Raw genomic sequence first — 13,358 nt, 5'->3', positions numbered from 1 at the left:
TCGTATCTTCCTAGGAATTATCTTGAAAGTGGTAGGTTGCAATTAAAGATTTTAACATGAACATAAAATTCACTACATATTTGATGTTTTTATATATTTCTACTTGGATACCATAGACAGAGATTTAAAAGATACTGTGAACATATACTTCAGTATCTATGTTTCAAGGAAGCAACTGTTTTTGAAAGATTTTAGGTTTTTATTGATGAATAATCACATTTTCTTACTTATTAGTCACATACAGACAATCGTAACAATGTTATATACACACCTGAACTACAATATTAATGTGTATGCATGTTGTTTATAGCCTATGTATAGAATTTTGTGTCTGTTCCAAATTAGTAGAGAAATTATGGCAAAGTACAAAGGGAATTTTGATTCAAGGCTTTAAATACATGTAGGTGGGACATTTACTTCCAGCTAAGATAGAGTAGCTTATGGCATACTAATACTCATGCTGAGAACAACTGAAAAAGTCTGTGGTGAATCATCAGAGAGCTACCCAAGCAAACTGGACTTTTAAGGGCCAAGATCCTAGAGAGAAGAGAATTGTAGATTGGTAACTATATATCTGTGAGGTGTTTTTCTCCTCATGGGAAGTTGTCAAATTTTGTTATAGAACAAAAAACCAAGATTCTGGGCATAGGGCCACATTTAAGAGTCAGAGAAGTCAGCAAAGTGGTCCTGCCTGCTTGGCTTAGTGGTACAGAGCATGGGCCTGGCATGTGGATGTCCCGGTTCGATCTCAGGGCACACAAGAGAAGTGACCTTCTACTTCTCCAACCTTCCCGCTTCCCCTTCTCTCTTCCTCTTCCTCTCTCCCTCTCCCTCTCTCTCCCTCTCTCTCCCTCCCTCTCTCTCTCTCTCTATTTCTCTCTCATTTCCCTGCCTGCAGCCATGACTCAATTGGTTCTGTTGTAAAGTGACCAGCGAGTTCTAAAGAGACACGAGTTACAGGAAAATCTTGAGCACTTTATTATTAAAAGCCGGCTGGTTGCACGGAGCTCACTACAGACTCAAATCATGCAGCCGTGAACAAACTCAAGGGTTCACTTTTAAAGGCAAAACCCGTATTTTGGGGTGGGGGCAAAAGCAGGATACAGGCACCTAGCTAAGCAAGATTATAGAATTGAAACAGGCTCCTTAAGCTAAGGTTATCTTTAGAACAATTTTGGGGTGTAGGGTCCAAATTTCTTAACAGTCGCAGGCCCCCTAACGTCTGCATTTTTATAGACTGTTGAGCCTGCACAATAACTTCCCTAAAATGGACAAAAATAGTAAAATGTTGAGGCTAAGGAGTCTAGTGTCATTATAAATTACACGTATAAGCTGGTCCTGGGTAGCTTACAATGCAAAGGGGTTACAATTAGTTGGGTCCCTTATAACAGTTCAAGTGCATCAGCCCCAGGCCTGAGGATGGCTCTGTGGAGCCTCTGCCTCAGTACTAAAAGTAGCTCTGTTACAAGTATGGCCCCAGATGGGGGTTGCTGGGTGGATCCCAGTTGGGTGCATGTAGGAGTCTGTCTGTCTTCCTCCTCTCACTTGGAAAAAGAGGAAGAAGTCAGCAAAGTTTTTAAAAATCTTACAGGACTGTAGAGACAAAATTTGAAGTCTAGGGTTGGGACTATGATTCAGACATAGAAAAATGAACCTGAAAATCAGAGGTTTCCCCTTAAGGCATTTTTCTAATTCCTTGAGCTGCATAGGACAAAAAGCTAAGGAGCTAAGCAGAAGAGCAGATTAGAGTATTTTGCAGTCTCACAGTGCTCAGGAGAGAAATTCTGCAGTTGTATGATCTACCTACAAAGAGGGACCCTAGTTAATACTCTCTCAATGGCATCTCTGAAGAGCCTAGGAAAAGGGAGGTAAACTTTGATTGGATTAAGATGATTTATTCTTTGTGCTAGCATCCACCAAAGAAAAGATGAATCCTCTCAAAGAGAGAAAACTTCATCCAGAGCCTTTGCAATTTGTTCATATATAATATCAGACATTAAGAAATGAGACTAAACATACCAAATAGACAATAGCAATCAACTCATAGATGACCCAGTTACTGAATTATCAGACATGCACTTTAAAACTTTTTTGATTAGCATGTTCAAATAATAGGTAAAAAGATACAAAAAATTTTTTCTATCACAAAATGGAAAAAATAATATTTATTATTTATTTATTCACCTGGAAAGTCTAAAAATAAAAAATGCAACTGAAATTATAAGACTCAAAAAATAGATTTAAAAGCATATTGGCCATAGGAGAAGAAAAGAGTGGTGAACGGATAGGTTACTAGAGTTATCCAAGCATGGAGAGGAAAACGAATAGGTAAATATAGAAATAAACATAAAAGACATTGGAAAGGATGAAAGGTTTTTAAATGTATGTGACTGGTGTTTGGGAAGAAAGGTATAATGGTCCAACACATCAAGTCACAGGTTCATGAACCAGTTTTAACCTACAGTGGGATAAAGACAAAGAAAACCATACCAGATACAACAGTGCTCCAAATGAAAGAAAAAGAAAATTTCTTTATTTTTTATTTTTTTCTTTTTCTGAAGCTGGAAACGGGGAGAGACAGACAGACTCCCGCATGCGCCCGACCAGGAGCCACCCGGCACGCCCACCAGGGGGCGACGCTCTGCCCACCACAGGGCGATGCTCTGCCCCTCCGGGGCATCGCTCTGTTGTGACCAGAGCCACTCTAGCAGAGGCCAAGGAGCCATCTATGCTCCAATGGAGCCTCGCTGCGGGAAGGGAAGAGAGAGACAGAGAGGAAGGAGAGGGGGAAGGGTGGAGAAGCAAATGGGCACTTCTCCTGTGTGCCCTGGCCAGGAATCGAACCCGGGACTTCTACACGCCAGGCCGACGCTCTACCACTGAGCCAACCGGCAGGGGAAAAAGAAAATTTCTTAAAAGTAATCAGAGGGGAGAAAAATCAGTGTTACCTAACTGAGCAATGAAAAGACTGACAACTGACTTTGCAATTAAAATAATGGAGGTCAAAGACAGTGATTTGGCACATTTTAAGCGTCAGAAGAAAATAAAGCTAACCCAGAATTCTGTATCCAGTAACAGTAGTCTTCAAAAGTGGACATGGTGCGAAGATATTTCCAGACAAACAGAAACTCAGCATTTGTCACCAGCAGACTTGCACTAAAAGAAATATTAAAGGAGGTTTACAAGGTAGAAGGAAAATTACCTTGTCTGGAAACAGAAATACAGGCAGGAATGAAGACCAATGGAAAGAATAAATAATGTGTAAATATAAATGAATATTGCTAAAAACAATAATGTCTTGTGGGCTTAAAATATAGAGAATTAAAGTGCATGAAAACTACACAAAAGGACTTAAATTATTCAAAGGTTCCTGGGTTACCTGAAAAGTGGTAGAAGTCCTGAAAATAATATATATTAGGCTTAAATGTTACAGATATTTGTTGAAGTTTTTTAAGTAACCACCTAAAGAACAGCAAATGAATGTTCATGAATACAGTGGAATACTAATCAGACATAAGAAATGATGACCTATTGTCATTCACAACATCATCGATGGGCCCTGAGAACATTATACTAAGTGAAATAAGTAAATCAGAAAATGCTAAGAAGTATATGATTTTACACATAGGGAAATAATAGCTAGGGTAGCTGTTCGTGCTGACTGGGGCATGGCAGGCACCAGTGGTTTCCCACCTTTCTGTTCCAAGGTGGGGGTGATGGGTAATATCTCATTTGTGGGTTCCACAATACATGCATGATCAAGCAGCTACTTCTTAGGACCAATCTTAACCACTTGGGTCCTAAGGAAGCATTTCTAAGTGAGAAATTCATAGCCACACAAGCCTACCTCAGGAAACAAAGAAAATCTCAAGTAAATCTAACTTACACTTAAAAGACACTAGAAAAAGAACAAACAAAACTCAAACTGAATAGAAAGGAATGAAATAATAAAGATCAGAGCTTAAATAAACAAAAAAGAGTCTTAAGAAAACAATACAGCCTGATCAAGCAGTGATGCAGTGGATAGAGCATTGGCCTGAGGACACAGGTTCAAACCAAGAGGTTGCTGGCTTGAGCTGCGGGCTCACCAACTTGAGTGCAGGGTTACTGGTTTGAGCATGGGATCATAGACATGATCCCAAGGTCACTGGTTTGAGCCCAAAGGTCGCTGGCTTGAAGCCCAAGGTCACTGGCTTGAGCCCAAGGTCACTAGCTTTTCTGAGAATTTAAATAATCTTAAGGATAAGCCATTCTTTTGCAGTCTCATAAACTATAGTTAGTAAGTTATGATATCAAATACACTATTGAACTAAATAAAAAAGAGCTAGAACACTAACCATAGACCAATGTCTGTGTGCCTCTGCCTTTAGCTGTGACATCAACATGTAGTTGAAGTTTTCTAAAGTTTATGTAAACATCAAAGAATTCTTATGCTTCAGGAACTACTGACAGTTCTAATTCATATTAAATTGGTAAATTTTTTAATGGTGCGTATTAAATGTTTGGCATACATTTAAGTCCCTTTTCTCTTGGCCACATCTCACCTTTATATGAAGAGATTTTTCACAGGAAGAGAACAGTAGCCTGCTGCCACTACCTTTCTTCTTCACCCCATTACTTCTGGGGGTTTTCCTAGTGGAAGAGGATGGAAACTGACATCTCACTTATACTGTCAGCTTTAACCATGATTCCCTCTCTCCCTAACTCTCATAACTGTGCTCATAAACCTTCAGGGAAATAACAAGTAGTGCCTCCTAAAGAACTGGTTAAACGTGTTTAAAGATGTTTGAACATATTTGGAAACAAAAATTATCTTCTATTTAGTATGATCCAGAGCTATCATCTCGACAATTTGGGGTTGAACTGTCCCGTTTGACTAGTGAAGACCGAACTGTTCCTTTAGTGGTAGAAAAGCTGATAAACTACATTGAAATGCATGGACTATACACGGAAGGCATTTACCGGAAGTCTGGGTCAACTAACAAAATCAAGGAGCTTCGACAAGGTCTAGACACAGGTAAGATGGTGCCTCCAGATCAAGGCCAAATACTTTCACTTAAATTAAAGGTCATTTTGTACTCTTAATTTTCATTACATATTGATCCTTTTCTTGTAGCCAGAAGAACATAATCTTTTCTGTGGTGCTTGTTAATCATTTTGTGGGTTTCAAAGGAGTCTTTCCTATTTTATATGGTCAATTCAGCAAACATATACTGAGTATGTCATTTATGCAAGGCAAAGTTATTAGGTAATTCAGACAAACCTCTTTATCTTTTTAACAATCTGTTAAGATCTTGATATCTAATTGCAAAGAAAATTTTAGGCTCAGAGAAATTAATGAATGTGTTGTTGATAATGCAGGGCACTGATGTTTTTATAACAGTCTTCACAACCCTATGAATTAGGGATTGTTAGCCCTGTTTACAGATAAAGAAACAGAGGTTTACAGAGGATCCTGCCCAAAGACTCACCAGTAAGTGACCAAGCTAGAATTTAATCCTAGATCTTCTGAGTTCATTATCTAAACTGTTGCCTGTTAGTCTCTATTATTCTGATTCTAAGTGCTGTTTCCAGTACCTCTTCCTGCCTCCCTCCATGATGACATAGTTACTGAGTGGTAGTGGGTTGAGTGTGTATCTCTGTACAGCTCTAGCCACAACCTTGGAATGTGTACAGGGGTTTGAATTTGGTTTCATTCTCAACTTCTGCTCTTTACCAATATTGAGAAGGAGTAGGTCTTTTTGAGTCTCTTTATGAACAAAGCCTGTCTTTACATAGCCAAGAACCTACCCACATACTATTTTCTTTCTTTCTTATTTTTTTTTTTTTAATGAACAAATCAATGAGCAATGAATCAGTATGGACATAATAACAGAAAATGCCTGGTAAAACTCAGGCAGAGGTTCTGCTTCCAGAGACTTTGGTCTGCTCCAGTTTAAGGGCAATTGCCACCTTGTCTCTTGTACCTTTAGTCAGACTGCCTGAGTGAAAAGTCAGTCTTCCTTTATCCTCCTGATCACCCTTACCCAGATCATCTCATCTATAAATCTCATCTATATAAACAAGTGAGACAGAGTAAAGGTGTTCCCGATACATTGCCCAAGCTCAGTTATTACTCATTCATCTCCAAGAATGACTTAAAATCAGCCTTACTTTTAGAAAACGTTCCCTGGGCCTTTTTTCATTTGTCATGGGAAGCATTGTTACTCAAAGTTTGGTTCGGGACTAATCCATAGCAAGATAAGTGTAGAAATTGAGCATTAGAAACTGTTAAAGCAATTTAACAGTGCTTTGACATGAAGATGTGATCTTTTATTTTATACATGGATCAGTGTACAACAAATTTGGAAAATAAAACAAAAATTGTTTCTTTACTACAATTAGCAGCAGTGTTCTAAAGCATTGAATTAGACTGTAGAAGAGAAGTCAGTCTCATTAAGAACAGGAAGCCAAAAAAAAAGAACAAGAAGCCTTCTTTTGGTGATGGTAGTTTCTAAAGTGAATTATTTGAATCTCTTTGCATGTTTTGTCTTTTATCACTCTTGTTTATGAATAGATGCTGAGAGTGTAAACCTAGATGACTATAACATACATGTCATTGCAAGTGTATTCAAACAATGGCTTCGTGATTTGCCCAACCCACTCATGACCTTTGAGCTCTATGAGGAATTTCTTCGAGCAATGGGTAAGCACTGGATTCCTAGGTTTGAGGGAAGGCCTCTACTTGGGAAAAGAATACCGTCTTTGTTACATAGATTATTTAGCGATCCTCTAGTAGTTTAGTCCACTTGTAAATCTTGGCAAGAATTCTGTCTGTTTTGTGCCAGGCCTGACAGGTTATGGAGTTTAGTATTTCAGTGCTACAGATGTGTAGATGATGAAGGAAGGCCTACAAGTATTTAGGCCCTGAGGCATGACTTCTCACAGTCCCATAAGACTGGTTTATAAATTATATGGCAGTTGATTAATTTTAATGGGGGCTTAGTTAGCCACCAGATGCCTAAAAAACTAGGGCATCTTTTTTCCCTTGCTGTAATCAAGGGTTACTGGGATATAGATGAAAACTCAGGAGATTGCATAGTGAACATAGAACTCCAGCAATGAGAGAGTAGTGGTGACTGAGTTACCAGCCACACAGCTACAACTGCCTCTTCTAAAATTCTAGAGCCAGTTTCCCCTGATTCCTAGTATCTCTCCAGGAAGAATAGGTAGTATATAAGAGAGGATAGCTAGTCTTATTTGCTGCTCTTACTGTGTTTAGGTCTTCAAGAGAGGAAAGAGACAATCCGTGGTGTATACTCTGTGATTGACCAGCTCTCCCGAACTCATCTAAACACACTGGAACGCCTCATCTTTCATCTAGTTAGGTAACTTCAAGAAGCAAAGGAATGTTTAACAGCTCCCCTTGGATTCTTTTAAATAAATGAAGAGGTTCTCCATTTGGTAAACTGACAGATTCCCCCATGTATAATGTCAATACCTCAAACAGGTAGAAATCATCAGACTAGTTGGACTGCATGACAGGTGCTTCTCTTTCCTATCAGAACCAGGTAACTTCAGCGTCAGGGTGACAACTGTATAGCCTAACCTATTATTTAATCTTGAACTAGAAAGTTTGTATATCTACTGATATAACCTAATTCATAGGAGGATGGGTCCAGATGGTACTTAGGTGACTAATCATAGACTTCAGGAGTAGTCTCTCCACCCCAGAGTGTCAGTGGCAGCAGTTGCTGGGAAGAACACCATCCTTTTTTTTTTCAGATATGTATGACTATCTGAAAATGCCTTAAAGTCTCTGCTCTGTGTTCTTTAGATGTGTTCATCTAGTGATGATGACCTTGAGCCATGGGTCAGAGATGTCCCTTAATAAGCTCTGCTGGCCTACATTACTTCAAGGGAGGGACAGAGCAAAAGTGTGGTTTTCAGAGACAAAGGAGCCACTTTGGGAAGAACCTACAGTGTCTCCCTCCAGCTGCTATCAACACCCTTCAGTACTGTGCACTTGGTGTCACACGTCATCTTTCTCTTGTCTCTTCTGCCTCCCTCCCTACTGTTGTCCTTTTTATCGTGTTTCACCTGAGGTCTTGTTGTTTCTTAGGATTGCTCTGCAGGAAAACATTAATCGGATGTCTGCTAATGCTCTGGCCATTGTGTTTGCACCCTGCATCCTCCGCTGCCCTGACACCATCGACCCACTACAGAGCGTGCAGGACATCAGTAAGACTACCACGTAAGGCAGTCTCTGTCCCTCTACAAGACCCCAGGGGCTTCTGAATCAGTATAGTCACTTTATCCAGATACCGAACATTGCCCATGATTTTATACGCTCAGATTATTTTTCAAGGATTACTGGATACCCTGGGTTTTTTATGCTGAAGGTGAAAAAATTCTTTGGAGTCTGATCAGCTGAGCATCATTTGTTTTGTTTTGTTTTTTTGACAGAGAGAGTGATAGATAGGGACAGACAGGAAGGGAGAGAGATGAGAAGCATTAGTTCTTCGTGGCAACACCTTAGTTGTTCATTGATTGCTTTCTTGTATGTGTCTTGACCGGGAGGCTACAGCAGACCGAGTAACCCCTTGCTCGAGCCAGCGACCTTGGGCTCAAGCTGGTGAGCTTTGCTCAAACCAGATGAACCCTCAGTCAAGCTGGTGACCTCGGGATTTTGAACCTGGGTCCTCCGCGTCCCAGTCCAATGCTCTATCCACTGCGCCACTGCCTGGTCAGGCTGAGCATCATTTATTGTAAGGAATCTTTTCTTTTCTTTTTTTGGGGTATTTTTTTGAAGTGAGAAGTAGGGAGGCAGAGAGACAGACTCGTACTTTGCATCCTGACCAGGATCTACCTGGCATGCCCACCAGGGGGCGATGCTCTGCCCATCTGGGGCGTCGCTCTGTTACAAGCAGAGCCATTCTAGCACCTGAGGAGGAGGTCATGGAGCCATCCTTAGTGCCCAGGCCAACTTTGCTCCAATGGAGCCTTGGCTGCAGGAGGGGAAGAGAGAGAGATAGAGAGAAAGGAGAGGGGGTGGGGTGGAGAAGCAGATGGGCTCTTCTCCTGTGTGCCCTGAGTGGGAATCGAACCTGGGACATCCACATGCTGGGCTGACGTTCTACCGCTGAGCCAACTGGCCAGGGCAAGGAATCTTTTTAAAATTAGGTTTTTCGCCCTGGCCGGTTGGCTCAGCAGTAGAGCGGCGGCCTAGCGTGCGGAGGACCCGGGTTCGATTCTGGCCAGGGCACACAGGAGAAGCGCCCATTTGCTTCTCCACCCCTCCGCCGCGCTTTCCTCTCTGTCTCTCTCTTCCCCTTCCGCAGCCGGGGCTCCATTGGAGCAAAGATGGCCCGGGCGCTGGGGATGGCTCTGTGGCCTCTGCCCCAGGCGCTAGAGTGGCTCTGGTCGCAACATGGCGACGCCCAGGACGGGCAGAGCATCGCCCCCTGGTGGGCAGAGCGTCGCCTCTGGTGGGCGTGCCAGGTGGATCCCGGTGGGGCGCATGCGGGAGTCTGTCTGACTGTCTCTCCCTGTTTCCAGCTTCAGAAAAATGAAAAAAAATAAAATAAATAAAATAAATAAAAAAAAAATTTAGGTTTTTCTTTAGGAATGCTGTAGTTTCTAAATATATTTTAAAATTTCGATTTTCCAAATTACATATTCTTTGTATCTTTTTTAATCTAGTCTAATTGTGGCTTTGTGGTTCTGAATCCCTGTATTCTCAGTATTCCTCTGTTTCACCTTGGCCTTTTTTTCATAAGCCTCTGCTGTCCTGGAGTGGTGGTTACCCTTGACTGCAAAGGGGCCTTAAAGAAACTGATGTTTGTGTCCTCTTCCCAAAAAGTCTAGTCTGATTTCATTGTTCTGGGTGTGGCCTGAGCTTGGGGACTAAGAACCACTCCTGAGACAGATGCTAAAGTGCACCCAGTTCTGGACCACCATGCTGTGAACTCACCCTGTCGCTGAGCTCATCAGATCAGGGGTGTTGGGTTTCCTTTCATCCTTCTGCCAGTCACCACACTTAGCTGAGGAACAGTGTGTGGATGCTACACGTGATTTATTTCAGCTCTTCAGTTTTCTCTCTCTCTGCTCCTGTTTCAGCTGTGTGGAGCTGATCGTTGTGGAACAAATGAATAAATACAAAGCTCGGCTCAAAGATATCAGTAGCCTGGAGTTTGCTGAGAATAAGGCAAAGACCAGGTTGTCACTGATTCGGAGATCAATGGTAAGATGCATGATGTGGAATCACAGGGGAAATGGGAGCTTTCCTGGGATTTTAAGTGTGCGTTTTCAGTGGGGAAAGAGATGATTTTCTGAATCTTTTTCACGTGGAACAAGTAAAAAAAAAATCAACTTTTGGGGTACAGAGAATGCCTCATGTTTGATCTTTTAGCTTTCTGTATTTGTATGTACAGAATACATATGGATTTAAAAGTGTAGAATTTTAAAAATAAAGTATTTGCATAAAATGTTGGTGGTTTAATAATCTATCCTGTTTTCTTTTCCTGTCTTTTCTGTGAAAACTTAACCTATCTTAACTTTTTTCTTTACTTGCTTCTACTATCTGTTCCTGCCCTCCACCATGCCACTTTTGGTGGTCCTGCCAATACTCCTGGGATGTAAAGAACTTAATTGCAAAAATACCATTCATAAGGAAATGGAATTTTATCTACACGTCTGTTGTCAAGGAAAGATTCTTTAAGGGTTTATTGTTAGGTTTTCGGAAAAGCCTTCCAAAAACGATAATTTATTTTCTCCATTTGCCCACTTTTCTGTTTAATATTTTCCTTTGTAACCAGTGACCTATATCTAGATAATTCCAGTTCTCACTGACTAATAATCGTAGGATCTGAGTAACTAAAAAATTGCTATGAATTAAAGTTTAATTATTGCCTGTTTGCTACCCTTCCCCTCAGTTGTAAAACAAAATCGTAGTGCTGAACGCCTACTCCAATCTCCATTGAATCTCTGAGGAGAGGCAGGCTTGCCCATTGTCATACCACTGCTTTTCCAGCAGAATGTCCTTGTCTCTCCCTATGAGTATGAGTATCAAAGGATGAGTATCAAAGGAACTCTATTCTTCCTTCACCATTCAAACTGCCCGACACAGAACAGTGCTCCAATGTCTGCTCATTAGATGAATGAAGTCTCTTTTCTAAAAGCAAACATAAACATAGACTTTCTCAGGCATAAAGGGTTTAAATAAGGCCAATCCCATGATACTGTCTAAATCTTTTACCCAGAAAATGGAAAAAGAAACCCCATTTAAAAATGAAACCTTTTCATTTTTTAGTAGTAAGAATTTTAAGGAACTTAGTTCTGAGGCCCAATTTAGCAGTGCTCCTGCAGGGAGGGAGGGAGGAGACCTTTTACTAAAAAGCTGCTTTTCAAAGCAGGTAGACCAGCTGTGCTTTTTTTGCTGCTGCTGCAGAGTCTTTTGAAAGATTAAACCTTCCCTTTTAATGGGGCAATGACATTTGCATTCTAACCTCTGCTTTCCTTTTCATGTCCTTTCTAATCCAGAAACCTGTACTAATTGCAATTAGATTTATGAGCATTACCCGCAGTTCAGTCTCGGTATGTATTAATATTGCCATGTGTCACAGCACTTGACATCACTGTCTCTCATCCATCAGGAGTTGTTCTGCTGTTTCATCCATGCTTGTCCACCCTCCGTGTGCAGCCTAGTGCAGGCCCTACTTCCTGACCAGCCCTCTCTTGCTTTTCTCTTGCTCTTTCTTTAGAACCTTCGTCTTCCTTTCTCTGTATCATGCAGTTGAACAATCTCCATTCACGAAATACTCACTTTTCCTTTTTGTCAGATAAGCCTTGTAGTTTCCTCTTTGGTTGATTGATGAAAAGGTGAATGTTGAAAGCATTGAGTTACCAGATTAATTTCTGCTTTCTGAGCTTTGGTCTCATCGGTCTCTTTAACTTTATTACTTTAAATACCTGTTGCTACTTCCAGCATCCTCCATTATTAGTAATGCTTATATGTCTATTCACATATGTGGCTTTGATGGTATCTTCCCAGATGTAGAAGTATGGCTCTATCCACTTCTTATTTCTCAGAGAGTGGCATGTAGAAGTGAGCAAATTCATGGACTGGTTCTGGACTTAAATATCAGTGTAACAGAGCTCATACCAGGATTTTATTAATAATATAAAAGAAGGTGAAGAACACCAATATATAGGGAAAGTAATTTCAGAGATTGTCCATCTATGTGTCACCAGTTCTTTGAGGATCTCAACTTGCTGGCATGTAAATACAAATCAGTTTTGCTCTTTCTCTAGTAATTGCTTCTAACTCTACCATGCCAGACTCTCCATTCCTACTGGACATCAACTACTTTAAAAAATCTTGTCCCTTATCCAAGATATTCAAATGCTCCAGTCTCATTCAGTAAGACTTAGTTCTCTTCATATTTATAAGTTTAGTCACAGGCTTGATGTAATATTCTTACCACTTTATCCCAGGTCAAACTAACCTTAATCTAGGGCTGAAAACTTTGGAGGTAGGCAAGTAGGTTTTTCCTCCCACACTCTTCTGCCCTGCTTTTTCTGCCTTGGGTTGTTGAAGCTGGGATGAGTGTTGGGGAGGCAGAATTCTGGATGATATCCTAGACCTTTGTTGAGATGCCAGTCCTCTTTCTTTGTGTTCAACAGTAATTCCCAGCTCATTGTCTGCAGAGTAAATGAAGATGAGTGGTAGCTCCTGGTCACCCTGCTGACAGTGCTCTCAGCCCTATCCCGTTTCTGTAGGCACCAGGCTTCCCTTACAAGACTTGGCACCTCATCTGGCTAACCCTGACTGATGGCATTCACACCTAGTGACTCTGATAGGCATTTTTTTATAAGACTCTATCCAATAAAATCTACTTTCTACTTGTTTATATTGTTATCTCTTTAAGCCTTCAGAAAAAATGGAAATTTGGGGCTCACCTGAGGATTAACTCAAAGAGGAGGGTATCATCACTTAGTTCTCCCCATTAAAGCATTTGGTTCCCAATATTTTTACAGTAGGGAAGCTTAATACAGACTGGTCTCACAGAATAATAGGGGAGCTATTATGGGGTGGTCTCACAGAATTCTGACCCAAATCAGGTAATTAAGGATCTCTGTTTCAGAATGTCATTCTTAGAAAAGGTAGTAGAATCATATATAGACTTCCTCACACAAAGGAGGGCAAATCTACATGATTAGATGATTGAATCTGTGGGTTCAGAAAGAATGGTCTAAGGAACGGTGGGGTCAAATAGAACTGTGTCTATGTGATGAGAGCAGGAAGGAAGGATCCTGCCTGGGGGTGTGGGAAAGGCTGTGGAAGAGGGGGCACTGGAGCTGGAGCTTAACGGATGAGT

At 41.0% G+C, this 13,358-nt stretch overlaps 1 protein-coding gene across 5 annotated transcripts in view; it reads left to right on the top strand.

Annotated features, from left to right (window-relative positions):
• MYO9A (myosin IXA) overlaps window positions 1-13,358 on the top strand; it is a 290,547-nt gene that overhangs the window by 262,668 nt on the left and 14,521 nt on the right. For all 5 annotated transcript variants that reach the window (XM_066277973.1, XM_066277974.1, XM_066277975.1 and 2 more), the window contains 5 exons: window positions 4,825-5,017; window positions 6,557-6,685; window positions 7,262-7,367; window positions 8,102-8,233; window positions 10,099-10,222. In XM_066277973.1, the coding sequence (XP_066134070.1) occupies window positions 4,825-5,017; window positions 6,557-6,685; window positions 7,262-7,367; window positions 8,102-8,233; window positions 10,099-10,222 (684 nt within the window). The remainder of the gene's footprint in view (window positions 1-4,824; window positions 5,018-6,556; window positions 6,686-7,261; window positions 7,368-8,101; window positions 8,234-10,098; window positions 10,223-13,358) is intronic.

The sequence above is a fragment of the Saccopteryx bilineata genome, chromosome 4, assembly GCF_036850765.1.
Source record: "Saccopteryx bilineata isolate mSacBil1 chromosome 4, mSacBil1_pri_phased_curated, whole genome shotgun sequence".
NCBI lineage: Eukaryota > Metazoa > Chordata > Mammalia > Chiroptera > Emballonuridae > Saccopteryx > Saccopteryx bilineata.
The sequence above is the reverse complement of the archived record's forward strand: the minus strand, read 5'-3'. Positions and strand labels throughout refer to the sequence as shown.